This window comes from Haliotis cracherodii, unplaced genomic scaffold, assembly GCF_022045235.1.
Source record: "Haliotis cracherodii isolate W230 unplaced genomic scaffold, xgHalCrac1.p SCAF_47, whole genome shotgun sequence".
NCBI lineage: Eukaryota > Metazoa > Mollusca > Gastropoda > Lepetellida > Haliotidae > Haliotis > Haliotis cracherodii.
Window position 1 is genome coordinate 167,430 of NW_027266305.1, and position 24,202 is coordinate 191,631.

Sequence of the window (24,202 nt, forward strand, 5' to 3'; positions counted from 1 at the left end):
AGTGACTTGATTGATAGCATGACCCTGACGATGTGGATCATTGTTCCCAATATCGATCACTGGATTGTCTTGTCCAGTTTCAATTATTTACAGACCACTGTGGTATTGCTGGAATCAAGCTGTATGCAACATCGATTGAAGGACAAACAAACCTTTCTCTTGTTTTTGGCATATTTGAGGTGTGAAAAGTTAAATTCATAGAATAACTGTAGGATTGAATTTCAGTGATGATTTGGTCAGTTTGTCAGATGATATGAGAGTTTTCATGTTCGATTGATGCACACCCTTTAAGTATACTATGTTTTGGTCAATTGATGCACACCCTTTAAGTATACTATGTTTTGTTCAACTGATGCACACCCTTTAAGTATACCATGTTTTGGTCAATTGATGCACACCCTTTAAGTATACTATGTTTTGGTCAATTGATGCACACCCTTTAAGTATACTATGTTTTGGTCAATTGATTCACACCCTTTAAGTATACCATGTTTTGGTCAATTGATTCACACCCTTTAAGTATACCATGTTTTGGTCAATTGATTCACACCCTTTAAGTATACTATGTTTTGGTCAATTGATGCACACCCTTTAAGTATACTATGTTTTGGTCAATTGATGCACACCCTTTAAGTATACTATGTTTTGGTCAATTGATTCACACCCTTTAAGTATACCATGTTTTGGTCAATTGATTCACACCCTTTAAGTATACTATGTTTTGGTCAATTGATTCACACCCTTTAAGTATACCATGTTTTGGTCAATTGATGCACACCCTTTAAGTATACTATGTTTTGGTCAATTGATTCACACCCTTTAAGTATACCATGTTTTGGTCAATTGATTCACACCCTTTACGTATACTATGTTTTGGTCAATTGATTCACACCCTTTAAGTATACTATGTTTTGGTCAATGATGCACACCCTTTAAGTATACTATGTTTTGGTCAATTGATGCACACCCTTTAAGTATACTATGTTTTGGTCAATTGATGCACACCCTTTAAGTATACTATGTTTTGGTCAACTGATTCACACCCTTTAAGTATACTATGTTTTGGTCAATTGATGCACACCCTTTAAGTATACTATGTTTTGGTCAACTGATTCACACCCTTTAAGTATACTATGTTTTGGTCAACTGATGCACACCCTTTAAGTATACTATGTTTTGGTCAATTGATTCACACCCTTTAAGTATACTATGTTTTGGTCAATTGATGCACACCCTTTAAGTATACTATGTTTTGGTCAATTGATGCACACCCTTTAAGTATACTATGTTTTGGTCAATTGATTCACACCCTTTAAGTATACTATGTTTTGGTCAATTGATTCACACCCTTTAAGTATACTATGTTTTGGTCAATTGATTCACACCCTTTAAGTATACTATGTTTTGGTCAATTGATGCACACCCTTTAAGTATACTATGTTTTGGTCAATTGATGCACACCCTTTAAGTATACTATGTTTTGGTCAATTGATGCACATCCTTTAAGTATACTATGTTTTGGTCAATTGATGCACACCCTTTAAGTATACTATGTTTTGGTCAACTGATGCACACCCTTTAAGTATACTATGTTTTGGTCAATTGATGCACACCCTTTAAGTATACTATGTTTTGGTCAATTGATGCACACCCTTTAAGTATACTATGTTTTGGTCAATTGATGCACACCCTTTAAGTATACTATGTTTTGGTCAACTGATGCACACCCTTTAAGTATACTATGTTTTGGTCAATTGATGCACACCCTTTAAGTATACTATGTTTTGGTCAATTGAATTTTTTCAGTTCAACCATACTTTACTATGTACAAATAGCAAAGGTAGGAAACTGATGACAGCAGGGTAGACATGATTGTCCATATCAAACCAGTCATGGACAAGTGTTTAAAGTGAAATAGACCTGTGAAGATACGGGGTGGATTGGATCTTCAGCAACCCATGCATGCCTTAAAAGGCAACTATGCTTGTCGTAAGAGGCGACTAACAGGATTGGGTGGTCTGGCTCGCTGACTTGGTTGATGCGTGTCATCGATCCCAATTGCGATGCTCATGATGTCAATCACTGGATTGACTGGTCCAGACTCGATTATTTACAGACCGCCGTCATATAGCTGAAACATTGCTGAGTGCGGCATTAAACAACAAACAAACAAACTAATGTGAAATAACTAAAATGTTGAAGAAAACGATGTCTATCCCTGCTGTCCTTGCTTACAGCTATTTGATACGAAATATGTAAGCAGTCAATGGCTAATGAAGTATTGTTGAATATGTTATAATATAAACATAAATTCTGACATATCAAGTTTTTAGTTAAGTTAATAAAGTTTGTTCCTTTGACACCAAGAAATGTTTATCTTAAATGTTAGTAAATTGTTCGAATTTATTTTTCAGATTGTTTGAGTTCAGAAAAATCATATCAAATCGGGAAACATGCAAGCATCTTGTGCCAAACGACTACCCAGTTCATATTACTAAGGTTGGTATTGCTGAATTCCAACAGTCCCAGTATTAATGGTAGGGTTCTGTGGTTGTAAGGATCTGATCCACAATTGCAGAGTACGTTAATACTTCCTTGCAGAATTAGTTATCCCTTGTGTGCAGAATTACAAGGGGTGGCTGGAAAGTTCTGAGTCTTTAATACTATGATGACTACGAAGGATGTACGTACACCCTCAACAGTTTGCATGTAGTAAGTAGAATACTTTCCATGCTTGCAAACCAAAAACACAACCAGGTAGCAAATGTCTGCAGGCACTTAGGACTTTCTCTATTGATGAAAATGGGCAAAATTGGCGACCATGCAGTCATCAAGTATCCCAGCCCATGAAGATCAGGGTTAGAATAGGTCTTCAGCAACCAGTGCTCGTCCTAAGAGGCAACTAACACAATCAGGTGGTCAGACTTGCAGACTTGGTTGTTGCATGTCATCATATCCCAATTGCGTGGATCAATGCTCATGATATCAATGACTCGATTATTTACGGAGTGCCGTCATATAACTGGAATAGGTGTTAAACAACAAACAAACAACTTCAAGTATCTCCACCTGAAAGGGCTATCTGCCGACAGCCCTCCATGCAAACAGGGTGTCAACTTGAGGGGATGATTCTCCTTCCTTTGCCACTATGTAAGAGGTGTGAAGTGAAGATCAAGAATGGAAGAGAGAGCCTCAAAGATGATCCAAGATTAGGGAAACCCAATGGTTTCAGCATGGTGGGGTCCAAGGCTTCTTATTCCTGATCAGAAACGTTCATCTTGAGAGAATTTGAAGCAGACCCAGGTGATTTGGTTTTGGTTACTTCAGGTGACAGGTTGACCAGGGCTAGGCACCTGTGCACAAGTTTGTTGTTGTCATGGCTTCAAGGCCTGACAGTTGAACCGCTCCCCAAAGTTTAAAAAAAAATTGTCTGGAATTTCAGTGGAAAGCATTATGATGACATGATATCTGCTGTGGAGGAAGTTTTGCACCATAGGAAGCCTTCTGCACCAGTGGGATCCAGACATGCCGGCAGAAATCGTTGGCAGAAGTGGTGTGCCTCGGAGGGATTATGTTGAAAATAGTAGCAACTTACTCCATCAACACAGTCCATCATAGTTAGGCTCAAAACTTTTCAGCAACCTCTCATACAGTTACATTTTTGCAGAAAATAGAAAGAATGTTCGCATTGGCCCTCTAGATATTCAGAACACTTCTGGCTGACACAACTTAATACTTTTACTTTTTAAGAAATAAAGTTCACTGGACCCTGATTTGTTGTGTAATAAAGTATAGTTTGCCCTGAACTGTTATCGTTACTACATGAGGATGCTTACAGTTGAGGTATCTGTATCTTAGCTTCAGCGCCACGATTAACTGCAAGATTGGTGATGAGGTGTTAGCCAGTGATCATTACACAATCATCTTCCCAAGACAAGGGAGTTAACTGACTATTATTAAACCCTTTCCACCCTTGCCAAACTAGGCTGGAATTGTGGCGTTATGTTTTGGCTGAAAGATAATATACAAATCTTTTCATAATAACCACTGGTGGCGCAACGATCGAGCCCAGAAGTATCCAGCCTAGTTTGGTACAGGGTGGAAACTGGAGTTTGACCCAAGCTTCAGATGTGCAAAAAGAAGGGTGCTTAAAAGATGGAAACTGGCAATAGGCCAGTCACTGATGTATTACGTGGCCAAAATGTTTTTATTAATTCACAGTCAATTTTGTAAATTCTGCAACCAAATTTTGATAATTCTGCACACAATTCTGCAAGCATTTAAGCTTAGCTTTCATAAATTTAGTTGTTTTGCATCTGTTTGACTTGTGGCAGTCATATTTATGATATACTTATCCATGGCCAGAATAGCTTATTGAAGTGAATCTAGAGGTCACTAGTGTAAACATACAGACATGCACTTTCGGTAAGCAATAATACAAAAGTCAGCTTCACTTCAAAATGAAATTAAGATCTGTTTACATAAGGCCTCTTCTAATTCCATTCAATGACTTATCTCTTTGCCTGTTTAAGACCAGCTTTCGACTCACATGATAAAATCTTCTGTGTCTTTCTCAAATTCTGAGGCAGATAAATGCAAAATTCTGCAAGAGTTCTATACAAGATGTGATTTTCTGCAAAGTAGGTATACTTTTGCATAGAGTGGGCATTTACTGCAAAATATTCTGCAATCACAGAATACCTTGGGGACTGACACACAATGTTACTGAGGCTGTATGTTGGCAGGACGAGGTGCAGAACGACTGCCGTGTGATGGAGGGCTACTTCCAGTCCCCCTTCACCAAGTTCCTGCCAGGGATCATGCCGGTGGAATCGGAGAAAGCCAAGTAGGTACAGTGTACAGGTGGAGCTTATGTTGGCTGGTTCACTTTTTTAAGATTGATATGTCATCGATCCTTCTTGAAGTTTACAGTAAGACCATACTCACAAGATGAATGGGGGAGGTCGGGTAGCCTAGTGGTTAAAGCGTTCTCTCATCACGCCGAAGACCCGGGTTCGATTCCCGACATGGGTACAATGTGTGAAGCCCATTTCTGGTGTCCCCTTATGTGATATTGCTGGAAAATTGCTAAAAGCGGCATAAAACCATACTCACTCACTTACAAGATGAATGATAGACAAATATTTTATTACCCCCCACCATTAAGTGGAAGGGGGATGTATGAATGGGTGCTGTCCGTCTGTCCTTCTATCCATCCCTCACGTTTCATTTCCGGGAGTACACAAAAACCATGAGAGATACTTTAACCAAACTTGGCACATAGATAGGTCTCGTGGTGAACTGGTGCCTTTTGATAGTTTTTGGATATTTAAAAAATGTTCATTTTCAAGTTTCCATGACTTAAAATGAAAATGGCAGTAGTGCTCATTTCTTGAGCAGATCTTGAACACCATACACTATTTCTTGCCTTGCATACCACCAGACATGTCATAGTGGTGGAGGATATGAGTATTTCATGCTTGTTTTTTTAGATTATCATTGATTTGTCATCAACTCTTTTTGAAGTTGACGGTAAGACTCACAAGATGAAATGATGCAGGAATGTTTAATTGTTGGTAAGGGAGGTGTTCCTTCTTAAGCCTATCATCTCAATGTTGCAAAGAGATTTGATCCTAACAAGCATTGTGCATCCCAAAGTCTGGTATGGCTGTGTTTCTGTGTCTATTTCAATTACAAAATACCCCCTCAACACACTCCCTGAAGGTGAAGAATCTTCATGTGAATCACCTAACATTGATGTATAAACACATGTAAACATTTGTGTCACGCACCTACGAGGCAATAGTTTTCGGACGCCTCTCTCAATCCATATTCTAGGTAAAAAATGTTACGTAAAGAGTTATCCTTCCATTCTTTTCACACTTCCTGAACAAGGACTTATCTTCAAGACTTGTACAGGCTTCTGTTGATTAAAGGTCTAAGTACACACACAGCGTTAGAAATTGGCACTAGTCCTATAGTCCTTGCCAAACAGCCCAATAGTTAAGGTATCGTAAGGACTAGTAGAAATATGCCATTTTTAAGGGTTTTGCTATATGCTATCATTATAAGGACTAGTGGACTAAAACTGTTAGTTTCTATCCCTGACACATCTCTTCAAATTCATTATATTAAATATCCTACATAGCCACGGCCATGAGACATACAATACATTGACATTTAATTCATCAAAGAACTGCGTGAGTATCATACAGTGTCAACAGTTTGAACATATGCAGATGTGACAGCAGCATCACATGTATGGGGAATGACGATGGATGAATACTTGGGGGCTCATTGGATTTATTCCGTCTGTTTGGGATGGGGATATGGAGATCCCACCACAATGTGCATGGCTATGGAGGATAATTCCCCCAAACATAATATAATAAGGTTGAATTAGTAATATACAATTACAACAATCTATAATTAAACAAACATATTACATTTACTGTTTACCATGAGCATGAATTTAAGTACATATTTAAGCACAACCATCAGTATATTATTACAACTACAAATACCATTTATCTGATACAAATCACATCAAAATATAACAATATATACATACAACTATTAGCACATAAATACATGTACCAACCTCGTCTCAGGGACGCAGGCTCATCACGTCAATGCCAACAGTATGGCTTTATATGTGCCTCTATGCCTAATGATAAAGTAACATGTATTTACAGTCTCTCTCACACTCACACTCACAGTAATAATAATATATATATGTATGCACTACACCAGTGCATATGTTCCAACGCTATCATAGAACTATGTACATAATAATCAACTAACTCATGCAAGACTTAGTGTACTAAAATACTGTACAATATATTATCGACATTTATGGCTGTAAGCTGTAAATTATTGCTAGCGATAAATGTCGTGTAACAGATACAGCTACAAGCTATAAACTATATAAATTACTGAAAGCACCTTATAACAATATGGTCGCTAAACTAAGTACATAATATTCTAATTGGTTATTCTAGCAATCATTTAAGATCACAATACACACTAATGTATCATGACTTTGAAGAATAAGTAATATATTTACAACATTATGTATCATGAAAATGATAAAAGTGTATTTAACAAGATTAAAACAAGATTTATGTTCACTGATGATATTTGAGCCTGTCATCAGTGGATTGTGTGGCACAACCTTGATGTTTACTGATGACATTTGAGCCTGTCAACAGTGGATTGTGTGGCACAGCATTGATGTTTACTGATGACATTTGAGCTTGTCATCAGTGGATTGTGTGGCACAGCATTGATGTTTACTGATGACATTTGAGCCTGTCATCAGTGGATTGTGTGGCACAGCATTGATGTTTACTGATGACATTTGAGCCTGTCATCAGTGGATTGTGTGTCACAGCATTGATGTTTACTGATGACATTTGAGCCTGTCATCAGTGGATTGTGTGGCACAGCATTGATGTTTACTGATGACATTTGAGCCTGTCATCAGTGGATTGTGTGGCACAGCATTGATGTTTACTGATGACATTTGATCCTGTCATCAGTGGATTGTGTGGCACAGCATTGATGTTTACTGATGACATTTGAGCCTGTCAACAGTGGATTGTGTGGCACAGCATTGATGTTTACTGATGACATTTGAGCCTGTCATCAGTGGATTGTGTGGCACAGCATTGATGTTTACTGATGACATTTGATCCTGTCATCAGTGGATTGTGTGTAACAGCATTGATGTTTACTGATGACATTTGATCCTGTCATCAGTGGATTGTGTGGCACAGCATTGATGTTTACTGATGACATTTGAGCTTGTCAACAGTGGATTGCTTCAGTCAATGGACAACTTCGATGTTTTGATAATTCAATACATCTTTCAACCCGAACTTGAAAGCTAAGTAAGTTAAAATATATTACACAGTATGTTACATGAGACTTGGAAAGATGTTGCTTCTATTATTTTTCCTTAACAGTTTTCAGATTATTTTGCCAAAGAATTGGAAACATGGCAAGTTAAAACCTGTCTGTCTTCATCTGGCTGGCACCGGAGACCATGTGAGTTTAACCTACAACAATTGGGACAGTTTTAATTTACAAGTGTGTAACAATGTTGCTATGTGTTTGAGGTAATGTAGTACCATACTCTCTCAGGTATTGTGTTGCAATCTCCAGTAGAATAGGTACCCTGTATCCCATGATTGTTATAAGAGCAATACCCATAGAGATTCCGGGTAAGGATATAGCTCCCAAGTAACCCCATGTTTGTCGTAAGAGGCGAGTCAGTGGATCGGGTGGTCCGGCTCAGTGACTGGGTTGACTTCATGAAATCGTGTTCATATTGGTTGGATCAAAGGTCATGTCAATTACTGGATTGTCTGTTCCCTTCTATTGTTTACAGACCACTGTCATGTGCATGGTGTATTGTAGAGTGTGTCAACAAACAATCAAAACAATATATTTTTTTTAATAGACGAGCTGTGGATCCATTAATTACAATCTAGCCTTGTCATTGATGCAGGATGAGTGACTTTTTGGGGATAAAAATGTACATTTGCAAGAATAAACGTCAAGGTGCAGGTTTGTCCCAATAAAGTACATGCACAAGTCCTATGTGTCTTACTCTTAGAGCATAGCCAAGTACTCCTGAACCATGTATAATACATACATACATTCTCAGAACAGGACTGTATGTGAGCCAAATGACAAACATCTGTTCGTCCAGGACTGAGCTCTCAAGCTGGAGACCCGTGAAGATTCCAGGGTAGAATAGGTCTTCAGCAATCCATGCTTGCCGTAAAAGGCGACTATGCTTGTCGTAAAAGGCGACTAACGGGATCGGGTGGTCAGACTCGCTGACTTGGTTGATGCATGTCATGGATCCCAATTGTGTGGATCGATACTCATGATATCAATCACTGGACTCGATTATTTACAGACCGCCATCATATAGCTGGAATATTGTTGACTGCAGCGTAGAACGACACTGGTGTTTCCGCTCAGGACAAAGTATTAAAGCTCAACCCCCTTTCTTTCTTAAATCTGGGTGTTAATGGACATTGAATCTCCAGCAAGTAGCCATGAATTACTCGGGTTGATTGTCAGACAGGTGTCATAGTTTGATTGCCACACTGATAGAGATGTCCATTACTGTTCTCTGACCACCTTATTGCTTGTCACATCAGGATGTCACCTTCCACTTCTCACTGTTCATGTCCACAGTTCTTCTGGCGGAGGAGAACCTTGATGGCGCGGCCGCTCCTGAAGGAAGCCGGCATCGCATCCATACTGCTGGAAAACCCTTACTGTATCCTTGTCTGTGTTGCCAGGCAACAAATATGTTGTTCTGGAGGAAGATATCACTCATGCCCTGTGGGGATTCAGTGTTAGAATAGATCTCCAGCAAACAATTCCTACATTTATTTTGTTTGAAGCAAATGAAAGTGATATGAGAGGTGGAATCTGATTGATCAGTAGTGGGGATATAGAACGGACATAACCCATAAGAATCACTGGTGGCGCTAAGAACGAGCCAAGAAATTTCAGCATTGTTCAGCATGCGTGGAAACTGAACTTTTATAGTCAGTTAACTCCCTTGCCTCAGGAAGATGGTACTTCTAAAGAAATATATTTACTTTTGCTTTTTCCCTTTTCGTGCTCATCTGGGTCATAATGTGACGTCAGCATCAGTGGTATCCCTCGTTTTGCAGTGTATCATATTTCCATTCCATGGTTTCGTACTGAAAATGGGGAAATTAATGCATCACCAATTTAATGCAAGTGTCGACCCCTGGCCTAAAATATATCATGAAATTAATACAAGTAGCTCTACGATTGAATTAAGAAACTAATAAGAAAACGTTAACATTAAGACTGTTGACTTATGGGGTGATAGCTGTTCGATTAAATACATGATCTAACTTCCATGAAATTTGTCAAAAGCAGGAAATTCCAAATGAGATGGATCAGGTCACTGTGTTAGTGTTTAGACGTGAAAGAGCTTTTCTTTGAACGTATATGAGCAGTGTTGTGTGATTTGCTGTACTGTACATTTTCACTGTGTGGGTTTGCAGTGATTGGCTTATAATTTTACGAATATTTGACAGGTTGCTAAGCACAATGACTCTGTCATACACGGTTGACGACTGTCGTCACACCTTCACACCTTGATGAACTGGTGTATACAAACTAACCACGCTCCACACTCACTTGATGAGAAGCACTAAATCTTCCGTTCGATTCCATCGTTTATGGTGAGCTGTGTTATGTATGTCATTGTTTCTACCCATGTGAACCTGCATGACAATAAACTCCAATATAGGAACACAGAACTGTGTCATTCTATTAACATGATTAATGTCAGTGTTGATAAAAGTGGCAAAGGCTTGCTGAGGAGTTTTTCGACTTTTATCAACAAGTGTTGATATATTTGATATCAAAAGACATGAGGGTGAGATTTTATTTATCATCCAACATATTTCTTCCAAATTTTTCAGTTTGTAGACAGTAATAAGCAGTGTCTTAAGTGTAAAAACTACTGCTAAAAGTTCATTTAAAATAGTCTTCTGATTTGATTAAATATGTCAATGGCTTGCCCATACAAGGTGGAGAGTTTGAGAGAAGATAGATCTATGGTGCACTCACCGTCAGAAGCGGCATGTTGAACCATGGTTGTTGATCTCAAGCTCATGCGTCAGAGAACTTTTGTGATAAGAGAAACTTTCGAAACGAAGCAGTGCTGGTGAGAAGGTCCAAGGTGTTCATCATCAACAGAAGGGAGATTTGATACCCTAGTGGTTGGTTACCATCTAAAACTATAAGCATTGTCCGTATTCACTCCTGACTTATCTCCCTTGAATTGTAGGGTTTTCGTATGGTGAATGTTGCCATGTGTTTTCCTTATGAAGCATCAGATGGGGAGAGGAAACCAAAGTACCAGTTGTAAGTACCCAGTCGGAACACTATGCATGTACTTGATCACAAATAGAGACAGGGTCTCACAGGTACTTGATCACAAATAGAGACGGGGTCACAGGTACTTGATCACAAATAAAGACAGAGTCTCACAGGTACTTGATCACAAATAGAGACAGGGTCTCACAGGTACTTGATCACAAATAAAGACAGGGTCTCACAGGTACTTGATCACAAATAGAGACGGGGTCACAGGTACTTGATCACAAATAGAGACAGAGTCTCACAGGTACTTGATCACAAATAAAGACAGGGTCTCACAGGTACTTGATCACAAATAGAGACAGGGTCACAGGTACTTGATCACAAATAGAGACAGGGTCTCACAGGTACTTGAGATGTTTCAAATGTGTACCAATTAATGACAACACTAGCAATCAGTCAAGTGTTATTACAGAGTGACTTGATTCTTGTCACAATATGCTGTATGTGATTTCCAAATTTTACGCTTTAATCCTGCACAAGCCAAATGACACTGATGACACTGATCATACTGATGATACTGATGACACTGATGATACTGATGACACTGATGACACTGATGATACTGATGACACTGATGATACTGATGACACTGATGATACTGATGACACTGATCATACTGATGATACTGATGACACTGATGATACTGATGACACTGATGATACTGATGACACTGATGATACTGATGACACTGATCATACTGATGATACTGATGACACTGATGATACTGATGACACTGATGATACTGATGACACTGGTGACACTGATGACACTGATCATACTGATGATACTGATGACACTGATGACACTGATGATAATGATGACACTGATGACACTGATGATACTGATGACACTGATGATACTGATGACACTGATCATACTGATGATACTGATGACACTGATGATACTGATGACACTGATGATACTGATGACACTGGTGACACTGATGACACTGATCATACTGATGATACTGATGACACTGATGACACTGATGATAATGATGACACTGATGACACTGATGATACTGATGACACTGATGATACTGATGACACTGATGATACTGATACTGATGACACTGATGATACTGATGACACTGATCATACTGATGACACTGATGATACTGATCATACTGATGACACTGATCATACTGATGACACTGATGACACTGATCATACTGATGACACTTATGATACTGATGACACTGATCATACTGATGACACTGATGACACTGATCATACTGATGATACTGATGACACTGATGATACTGATGATACTGATGATACTGATGACACTGATGATACTGATGACACTGATCACACTGATCATACTGATGACACTGATCATACTGATCATACTGATGACACTGATCATACTGATGACACTGATCATACTGATCATACTGATGACACTGATGATACTGATGACACTGATCATACTGATGACACTGATGATACTGATGACACTGATGATACTGATGACACTGATGATACTGATGACACTGATCATACTGATGATACTGATGACACTGATGATACTGATGACACTGATGATACTGATGACACTGGTGATACTGATGACACTGATCATACTGATGATACTGATGACACTGATGATACTGATGAAACTGATGACACTGATGATACTGATGACACTGATGACACTGATCATACTGATCATACTGATGACACTGATGATACTGATGACACTGATCATACTGATGACACTGATCATACTGATGACACTGATCATACTGATGATACTGATGACACTTATGATACTGATGACACTGATGATACTGATGACACTGATGATACTGATCATACTGATGACACTGATCATACTGATGACACTGATCATACTAATGACACTGATGATACTGATGACACTAATGACACTGATCATACTGATGACACTGATCATACTAATGACACTGATGATACTGATGACACTGATCATACTGATGACACTGATGACACTGATCATACTGATGACACTGATCATACTGATGACACTGATCATACTGATGACACTGATGACACTGATGACACTGATCATACTGATGACACTGATCATACTGATGACACTGATCATACTGATCATACTGATGACACTGATCATACTGATCATACTGATGACACTGGTCATACTGATCATACTGATCATGCGGATGATGATCCATGCTCAGTCCACGCCATTCCCAGTCTTACTCGGGTCTTTTCTCCCAGAGTAATCTGTCACACTGTTCCCATGTATATATGACTGATACACCACTGATGTGGTTTACATATCATGTGTGCCCCTTAGCGGGATCAGAATTGAGGGCAGTTTGATTTGTTACAGACGATCGAGCCTCCATAACGTGAGTGACTTGTTTGTGATGGGAGCTGCCCTGATACTGGAGTCCCAGGTGCTCCTGCACTGGTGTGAAAATCAGGGCTGGGGGCCCCTAGGGATCACTGGCATCTCCATGGGGGGACATGTAAGTACTGACCAAGACTCACACAGGCTGGGATTGGGCTGGCCAGGCTTGGAGATGCCTCAACATCTCCAAGGGAAGGTGGATGTGTGTATATCTCCAGGGGAAGGTGGTTGTATGTTAATCTCCTGGGGAAGGTGGATGTATGTAAATCTCCAGGGGAAGGTGGATGTATGTTTATCTCCAGGGGAAGGTGGATGTATGTTAATCACCAGGGGAAGGTGGTTGTATGTAAATCTCCTGGGGAAGGTGGTTGTATGTAAATCTCCAGGTCAAGGTGGATGTATGTAAATCTCAAGGGGAAGGTGATGTATGTAAATCTCCAGGGGAAGGTGGTTGTATGTAAATCTCCAGGTCAAGGTCGATGTATGTAAATCTCAAGGGGAAGGTGATGTATGTAAATCTCCAGTGGAAGGTGGTTGTATGTAAATCTCCAGGGGAAGGTGGATGTATGTAAATCTCCAGGGGAAGGTGGATGTATGTAAATCTCCTGGGAGAGGTGGATGTATGTATATCTCCAGGGGAAGGTGGTTGTATGTAAATCTTCTGGGGAAGGTGGATGTATGTATATCTCCAGGGGAAGGTGGATGTATGTTAATCACCAGGGGAAGGTGGTTGTATGTAAATCTCCTGGGGAAGGTGGATGTATGTAAATCTCCTGAGAGAGGTGGATGTATGTATATCTCTAGGTCAAGGTGGATGTATGTAAATCTCCAGGGGAAGGTGGATGTATGTAAATCTCCAGGGGAAGGTTGTTGTATGTAAATCTCCAGGTCAAGGTGGATGTATGTAAATCTCAAGGGGAAGGTGATGTATGTAAATCTCCAGGGGAAGGTGGTTGTATGTAAATCTCCAGGTCAAGGTGGATGTATGTAAATCTCAAGGAGAAGGTGATGTATGTAAATCTCCAGGGGAAGGTGGTTGTATGTAAATCTCCAGGTCAAGGTCGATGTATGTAAATCTCAAGGGGAAGGTGATGTATGTAAATCTCCAGTGGAAGGTGGTTGTATGTAAATCTCCAGGGGAAGGTGGATGTATGTAAATCTCCAGGGGAAGGTGGTTGTATGTAAATCTCCAGGGGAAGGTGGATGTACATAAATCTCCAGGGGAAGGTGGTTGTATGTAAATCTCCTGGGGAAGGTGGATGTATGTAAATCTCCTGGGGCAGATGGTTGTATGTAAATCTCCAGGGGAAGGTGGTTGTATGTTAATCTCCTGTGGAAGGTGGATGTATGTATATCTCCTGGGGCAGGTGGTTGTATGTAAATCTCAAGGGGAAGGTGATGTATGTAAATCTCCTGGGGAAGGTGGATGTATGTAAATCTCCTGGGGAAGGTGGATGTATGTAAATCTCCAGGGGAAGGTGGATGTATGTAAATCTCCAGGGGAAGGTGGTTGTATGTAAATCTCCAGGGGAAGGTGGATGTATGTAAATCTCAAGGGGAAGGTGATGTATGTAAATCTCCAGTGGAAGGTGGTTGTATGTAAATCTCCAGGGGAAGGTGGATGTATGTAAATCTCCAGGGGAAGGTGGATGTATGTAAATCTCCTGGGAGAGGTGGATGTATGTATATCTCCAGGGGAAGGTGGTTGTATGTAAATCTCCTGGGGAAGGTGGATGTATGTAAATCTCCTGGGAGAGGTGGATGTATGTATATCTCCAGGGGAAGGTGGATGTATGTAAATCTCCAGGGGAAGGTGGTTGTATGTAAATCTCCAGGGGAAGGTGGATGTACATAAATCTCCAGGGGAAGGTGGTTGTATGTAAATCTCCTGGGGAAGGTGGATGTATGTAAATCTCCTGGGGCAGATGGTTGTATGTAAATCTCCAGGGGAAGGTGGTTGTATGTTAATCTCCTGTGGAAGGTGGATGTATGTAAATCTCCTGGGGAAGGTGATGTATGTAAATCTCCAGGGGAAGGTGGATGTATGTAAATCTCAAGGGGAAGGTGATGTATGTAAATCTCCAGGGGAAGGTGATGTATGTAAATCTCAAGGGGAAGGTGATGTATGTAAATCTCCTGGGGAAGGTGGATGTATGTAAATCTCCTGGGGAAGGTGATGTATGTAAATCTCCAGGGGAAGGTGGATGTATGTAAATCTCAAGGGGAAGGTGGTTGTATGTAAATCTCAAGGGGAAGGTGATGTATGTAAATCTCAAGGGGAAGGTGGTTGTATGTAAATCTCCAGGTCAAGGTCGATGTATGTAAATCTCAAGGGGAAGGTGATGTATGTAAATCTCAAGGGGAAGGTGATGTATGTAAATCTCCAGGGGAAGGTGGATGTATTTATATCTCCAGGGGAAGGTGATGTATGTAAATTTCAAGGGGCAGGTGGATGTATGTAAATCTCAAGGGGAAGGTGATGTATGTAAATCTCAAGGGGAAGGTGTTGTATGTAAATCTCCTGGGGAAGGGAAGGTGATGTATGTAAATCTCAAGGGGAAGATGATGTATGTAAATCTCCTGGGGCATGTGGTTGTATGTAAATATCCAGGGGAAGGTGGATGTATGTAAATCACCAGGGGAAGGTGGTTGTATGTAAATCTCCAGGGGAAGGTGGATGTATGTAAATCACCAGGGGAAGGTGGTTGTATGTAAATCTCCAGGGGAAGGTGATGTATGTAAATCTCCAGGGGAAGGTGATGTTTGTTAATCTCCGTGGGAAGGTGATGTATGTAAATCTCCAGGGGCAGGTGGATGTATTTAGATATAGAGAATCTCACCCGAGTGCCTTTTGATATCAAATATATCAACACTTGTTGATAAAAGTGGGAAAACTACAAGGCCGAGGAGTATTTCCACTTTTATCAATGAGTGTTGTTATATTTTTTATATTAAAAGACGCGAGGATGAGATTTTATTTATCATTCTTCTTCCAACTCTTTCAGTTTGTAGAAAGTAAATATGCAGTATGTTCAGTTTAAAAAGTACTGCTAACAGCTTCTGTAGCAGAGCCATTAGTGATGTCATTTGATTGTGATGTCATGTTAACCAATGACATCACAATGGTCTGCAAAGCATCGTGATGCAATTTCATTGCAGCGATATCTACAATGTAGATATCGCTTGATCTCATCCAAGAGATATCTCCTGTGGGAGCAAGTTTTGGATGATAAATGTAGACACCTTGTTGACGCTCTCCTAGATGGCCTCCCTGGCAGCCTCCAACTGGTGCAAGCCGCTGACGCTGGTACCATGCCTTTCCTGGAGTACTGCTTCTGTGGTCTTCACACAGGTGAGTTACACTGCTTCCGTGGTCTTCACACAGGTGAGTTACACTGCTTCCGTGGTCTTCACACAGGTGAGTTACACTGCTTCCGTGGTCTTCACACAGGTGAGTTACACTGCTTCCGTGGTCTTCACACAGGTGAGTTACACTGCTTCCGTGGTCTGCACACAGGTGAGTTACACTGCTTCCGTGGTTTTCACACAGGTGAGTTACACTGCTTCCGTGGTCTGCACACAGGTGAGTTACACTGCTTCTGTGGTCTTCACACAGGTGAGTTACACTGTTTGCTTGAAGATCTGGGGTAGAATAGGTCTTCAGCAACCCATGCTTGCCGTAAAAGGCGACTATGCTTGTCGTAAAAGGCGACAAACGGGATCGGGTGGTCAGGCTCGCTGACTTGGTTGATACATGTCATCGGTCCCAATTGCGTGGATCGATGCTCATGTTGTCAATCACAGGATTGTCTGGTCCAGACTCGATTATTTACAGACCGCTGTCATATAGCTGGAATATTGCCGAGTGTGGCGTAAAACACCGGTTCATCTGTTCCTGGCCTAATGGCACAAGTCTGTCTGTCTGTCCTGATGTAGCTGTCTCAGCGTCACATGCCGTTCACTATGTTCACTATGTTCACTATGTCACTCAGCTTAATGACAGCTGACGTCCCTGTGTAACATGAAAGTACTTCACAGAACAGAGAACTCTGAATGATTGCTGGTGATAATGTGCCAGTCACCGATCAGCTGATAGCTGTGTGCAGATGTTGTCTTGTACATCAGCGAGCGGAGCCGGAGATCTCCCCACAACACCTGTTACTACTAGTTCCATGATGGGCGTTGTCACGGTCCACTGACCTCTCCTGTTGCTGGGATGCCAAGGATTTAGTTAATCTATGTATGGACTCAGCAATTTAATGCAATTGATATAATTAGAAAATAAAATAAAAATAATCTTTTATGTGTTTTTTCTTTTAATAAAATAAAAAGTTATTTTTATTTGTATTTCCACTCTTTTTTTCTATAAAAAAAAATATAACTACAATAAGTAACTGTTCACATTTTATATAATACTTGAATAAATTAATTGCATGTTGTCTGTAGCCACTGCTAAAACCTAACTGAGAGAACAAAGCCTTCTCTAATAGAAGTACATATGTCACTGTAATAATACAAATTAGAAGGCCTTCGAAGTATTGCTCAATTCTCGACTGACTGAATATTCCCTGTCATACTCCTGCTATACACACGGTATACTCCTGCTATACACACGGTATACTCCTGCTGTACACTGCTATACTCGTGCAGTACACTGCTATACACACGGTATACTCGTGCTGAACACTGCTATACTCCTGCTGTACACTGCTATACTCCTGCTATACACACGGTATACTCGTGCTGTACACTGCTATACTCCTGCTGTACACTGCTATACTCCTGCTGTACACACGGTATACTCGTGCTGTACACTGCTATACTCGTGCTGTACACTGCTATACTCCTGCTGTACACTGCTATACTCGTGCTATACACACGGTATACTCCTGCTATACACACGGTATACTCCTGCTGTACACTGCTATACTCATGCTGTACACTGCTATACTCCTGCTGTACACAGTATACTCATGCTGTACACTGCTATACTCGTGCTGTACACTGCTATACTGGTGCTGTACACTGCTATACTCGTGCTGTACACTGCTATACTCCTGCTGTACACTGCTATACTCGTGCTGTACACTGCTATACTCCTGCTATACACACGGTATACTCCTGCTATACACACGGTATACTCCTGCTGTACACTGCTATACTCATGCTGTACACTGCTATACTCCTGCTGTACACAGTATACTCATGCTGTACACTGCTATACACACAGTATACTCGTGCTGTACACTGCTATACTCGTGCTGTACACTGCTATACTCGTGCTGTACACTGCTATACTCCTGCTGTACACTGCTATACTCGTGCTGTACACTGCTATACTCATGCTGTACACTGCTATACTCATGCTATACTCGTGCTGTACACTGCTATACTCATGCTGTACACTGCTATACTCGTGCTGTACACTGCTATACTCCTGCTGTACACTGCTATACTCCTGCTGTACGCTGCTGTACACTGCTATACTTGTGCTGTACGCTGCTATACTCGTGCTGTACACTGCTATACTCGTGCTGTACACTGCTATATTCGTGCTGTACACTGCTATACTCGTGCTGTACACTGCTATACTCGTGCTGTACACTGCTATACTCCTGCTATACACACGGTATACTCGTGCTGTACACTGCTATACTCATGCTGTACACTGCTATACTCCTGCTGTACACACGGTATACTCGTGCTGTACACTGCTATACTCGTGCTGTACACTGCTATACTCCTGCTGTACACACGGTATACTCGTGCTGTACACTGCTATACTCGTGCTGTACACTGCTATACTCGTGCTGTACACTGTATACTCCTGCTATACACACGGTATACTCCTGCTATACACACGGTATACTCGTGCTGTACACTGCTATACTCGTGCTGTACACTGCTATACTCCTGCTGTACACATGGTATACTCGTGCTGTACACTGCTATACTCGTGCTGTACACTGCTATACTCGTGCTGTACACTGCTATACTCGTGCTGTACACTGTATACTCCTGCTATACACACGGTATACTCCTGCTATACACACGGTATACTCGTGCTGTACACTGCTATACTCGTGCTGTACACTGCTATACTCCTGCTGTACACACGGTATACTCCTGCTGTACGCTGCTATACTCGTGCTGTACACTGCTATACTCGTGCTGTACACTGCTATACTCGTGCTGTACACTGCTATACTCCTGCTATACAAACGGTATACTCCTGCTGTACGCTGCTATACTCGTGCTGTACGCTGCTATACTCGTGCTGTACACTGCTATACTCGTGCTGTACACTGCTATACTCGTGCTGTACACTGCTATACTCCTGCTATACACACGGTATACTCGTGCTGTACACTACTATACTCAAGGTGTACCAAAGTTCATGTCTGTTAGTGTTAATGACAATATGATAGATATCATTTTCCTGGGATTCAGAGGCCATCTGTTGAAATCTATTCAGATCCACATGTAGTACTTTTGTAGGGATGTTGTGATATGTTGGTTCAGTGCAATACATATTTAATCAAGTAGTATATCACCGTACAGGCTGCACGTATTCAGTTACAACTGGGTTTGACAGCTGGTAATAGGATTAACACAGTGATTAAAGGTGTAATTTCTACTGGTGATGGTGTTTACAACGTGTTTGCTTGTTTAGTATTGTGTCCTCTTTAGAGAGTTAACATGTTTTTTTGTGTGTTTGAGCTTGACAATTATTATTTCAACAGGTTGGCTATATTGTGTTAAAACTCGTTACAGGTCCAAGACATGCCTGTATGCATTATGAATATTGTAATAAGTTCCTGATTCCTATGAAAAATATTGAAGGCATTTTCAGTTCATGGGTGAGCAGTGTTTTGCAATAAATCTTATCACATTAACTTAAGAAGAAAGACAAGTTCTATGGATGAACAACTTCTTTATTATCCCCCGCCCCAACGAAGTTGGAGGGGATATAGAAATGGGTTCCGTCCATGTGTGTGTGTGTGTGTGCGTGTGTGTGTGCATGTGTGTGTGTGCGTGTGTGTGTGTGCGTGTGCGTGTGTGCGTCCCGAAATCGTTTCCGGAGCGTAACTCAAAAAACGTTAAATATTTCTCTACGAAACTTTGCATGTCTACTAGGCACATACTGAACTGGTGCCTTTTGCTATTTAGGAATTTTATAAATTTTTATTTTTTACGTTTCCATTGCAACAATTTGGACTTAGGTTCAATAAGGGTGCTGTTCGTTTCCAGAGCGTAACTCAAAAAATGTTAAATACTTTCTTACAAAACTTTGCATGTTTACCAGACACATACTGAACTGATGCCTTTTGCTATTTAGGAATTTTATAAATTTTTATTTTTTACGTTTCCATTGCAACAATTTGGACTTAGGTTCAATAAGGGTGCTGTTCGTTTCCAGAGCGTAACTCAAAAAATGTTAAATACTTTCTTACAAAACTTTGCATGTTTACCAGACACATACTGAACTGATGCCTTTTGCTATTTAGGAATTTTATAAATTTTTATTTTTTACGTTTCCATTGCAACAAGTTGGACTTAGGTTCTATAGGTTTCCGGAGCATAACTCAAAACCCATTCAATACTTTCCAACAAAAACTGTGCATGTTTACCAGACACATACTGAACTGGTGCCTCTTGCTATTTAGGAATTTTATAAATTTTTATTTTTTACGTTTCCATGGCAATAAGTTGGACTTAGGTTCTACAGGGGTGGTGTTTGTTTCCAGAGTGTAACTCAAAAAACGTTAAATACTTTCTTACAAAACTTTGCATGTCTACCAGGCACATACTGAACTGGTTGCTTTTGATATATAGCAGTTTTAGAAATTTTTGTTGTTTATGTTTCCGTGACAACAAGTTGGATTTAAGTTTTAATATAGGATTGGTTTACTTAAGTAGTATAACAAATAAACTGTTAAATATTTCCTTGCCAAACATTGCATGTCTATATTTAAAGCGCATACTGAACTAGTGCCATTTGATATTAAGGAGTTTTGGAAATGTTTATTTTAGAATTTCCATTGCAGCTATTTTGACATGGGCTAAGAGAAATGTTGGGTCAGTTACCTGGTTTGGGACCATAACGTGTTAAAATGGGCGGGGGATATAGATGACTTTGTCAACTATACGCTTGTTACAATTAGTGCGACGTTTCGTTTTCTCACTAATTGTAATAAAGAAGTTGTTCATCCATAGAACTTGTCTTTCTTCATCACTCCAACTTCTAAATGCCACTGAAAGAAGTCACATTAACTAGTTGTATTAAAAATAAGAATATATATGGTAATGCTTAGCTATGTACGTACCGCTCTGTTTGACAGTGAAGAGATTGTCAGCGATAGATTGTTGCACACTGTTTAATGAGAGTCAGACTGTAGCAATATCAATATTGATAAGCTACATATGACTATTAATAATATTAAACTAGGATAACAAATACCCTACCAGTTTGCACATTTTTTACCTTGATGAAGATTCTAATGATACAGTGACTGGTTAATTGAGTAATAGTGACAGGCCTACGTCAAATACGAGATCTGCTTCTATCTTGGTGACCACCTCCGTCCAGTGGTGGAGCGTCCGCTCCGTGATCCAGTGGCTGAGCGTCCACTCCGTGGTCCAGTGGTAGAGCGTCCACTCCGATGTCCAGTGGCTGAGCGTCCACTCCGTGGTCCAGTGGTAGAGCGTCCACTCCGATGTCCAGTGGTGGAGCGTCCACTCCGTTGTCCAGTGGTGGAGCTTCCGCTCTGTGGTCCAGTGGTGGAACATCCGCTCCGTGGTCCAGTGGTAGAGCGTCCACTCCATGGTCCAGTGGCGGAGCGTCCACTCCGTGGTCCAATGGTAGAGCGTCCACTCCGTGGTCCAGTGGTGGAGCGTCCACTCCGTGGTCCAGTGGTAGAGCATCCACCCAGAGAGCCGTGGGTTCAATCCCTGGCCACATCATACCAAAATATGTTAAAAGATGGTACTTGTTGTTACCCTGTCTGACGCTCTGCATTCAGGGGAGAAAACAAGGACTGGTCTGCTCTGAATCAGTATCCTGTGTCTGACTGGGGTATTCATGTTAAACTGCAGCATGGTATCTCTATGGGCTAGCACTATAAATCGGCATCAGTCCAACTAGTACAAGCAGCCACAGACCCTCGTGCATGCACGCCGCTATATAAGTGCAATAATCTTTGACCCAATGTTAAACCCCATTCCCCCTCACTTTCACTTCAAGCTTGGTCTGTTGGCCCTACAACAGTGCTTGTGGGTTTCACCAAGGTGTTCAGCATCTGTGTTGGTGTCCCCGTGGGCGTGTGTCCCCGTGGGCGTGTCTCCCCGTGGGCGTGTCTCCCGTGTGCGTGTCTCCCTGTGGGCGTGTCTCCCGTCGGTGTGTCTCCCGTGGGCGTGTATCCCCGTGGGCGTGTCTCCCGTGGGCGTGTCTCCCCGTGGGCATGTCTCCCTGAGTACACTGACACGCTGTGATGTACTGGGACACCACTGAACACAATGTGGAGCCAAGAGTCACTCACTACTTAAACTTCAGTGTTATCAGGAATTAAATCATTGCAAATAATAACAAAGTCATGAAATTACTCTTCTTTCTTAAATGCTTTTGTGTTTCCTGTTCAGAGATGGCCCTCTGTGTGAGAAGGGTAGTACAGGAGTAGGTTTTGCAGGGCGTGAGGACAATCTAGCCTCTTTGATTTTAGTGACTTAAGTGCCTTCGTTCGTGCGTGTGTGCGTGCGTGTGCCGTTTTTTTTTACTGTGATGTGTGTTGCAGGGCGTCATGAGCGCAGCTATTCCCTGGCAGGTGCTGGAGTCTCAGTATTTCGAGGACCATGTGTACGAACAGGAGATCAAGAAGCTGATCCACTCACCGGAGGAGGTATGCACAACTTCGCTGCATTGTCGACACCCTTGTACCCCTTTAAAAGCCAGCAGGAACACTGGGACGACTAATTTTAGTTTGTTTAAACCATACTTTGTTATGAGCAGTTATACAGCAAATGGACAGGACCCAAAAAAATGTTTGTTATATCCATCAGTGCGTTATAAATGTAGTTTACTGACGGTGCGCGGTATTACGGGTTCACCAGTATATTGTGGTACAAATCTTCAGCAATACAAACTGCGATACACTTGTAAATATAGCAATATATTGGGACAAAAATAAATATGTATATTTATGTGTTCCTAATCGATATGGAGATGGAAAATAGTGTCTTTCTGATACAACTTGCCTGACGGATCTTTATATTAATTAGCGTGTACGCATCACTGCTTTCAAGCTCCTCACAGCGATAGCCCATTGGCAGAGCTCTCTATACCGAGATTATTACGAAGGTGCCACGTGCTAGGAAGGAGCTTGCATTACCATGTGACCATATTATCTCCCTTGATCGTGACCCGTGAAGATTCCAGGGTAGAATAGGTCTTCAGCAACCCATGCTTGCTGTAAAAGGTGACTATGCTTGTCGTAAAAGGCGACTAACGGGATCGGGTGGTCAGGCTCGCTAACTTGGTTGATACATGTCATCGATCCCAATTGCATGGATCGATGCTCATGATATCAATCACTGGATTGTCTGGTCCAGACTCGATTATTTACAGACCGCTGTCATACAGCTGGAATATTGCTGAGTGCAACGTTAAACAACAAACCAACCAAACCAATCCCTTGATCATTGCTGGGATACAAAATGGCAGATGATTTCGACACCGTCCCAAATAAGCGAGCCAAGGCTGTAAATGTAAATTCACAATATATTGCAATACGTATCGCAAATACAGGTTAAAGTATGACAATATATTGTAATACAATATTGCGGTATATACAAAATAAGGTCTGCACCAGACAATCCATTCCTTGACATAAGTTGACAT

The 24,202-nt window shown here is 41.0% G+C and overlaps 1 protein-coding gene across 1 annotated transcript in view; it reads left to right on the top strand.

The window, feature by feature from the left end:
- LOC139441881 (protein ABHD18-like) overlaps positions 1-24,202 on the top strand; it is a 33,857-nt gene that overhangs the window by 1,591 nt on the left and 8,064 nt on the right. The window contains exons 3-10 of the mRNA XM_071222631.1: positions 2,415-2,499; positions 4,746-4,846; positions 7,968-8,049; positions 9,214-9,298; positions 10,905-10,932; positions 13,288-13,426; positions 16,571-16,660; positions 23,100-23,204. Coding sequence (XP_071078732.1) covers positions 2,415-2,499; positions 4,746-4,846; positions 7,968-8,049; positions 9,214-9,298; positions 10,905-10,932; positions 13,288-13,426; positions 16,571-16,660; positions 23,100-23,204 — 715 coding nt within the window. The remainder of the gene's footprint in view (positions 1-2,414; positions 2,500-4,745; positions 4,847-7,967; positions 8,050-9,213; positions 9,299-10,904; positions 10,933-13,287; positions 13,427-16,570; positions 16,661-23,099; positions 23,205-24,202) is intronic.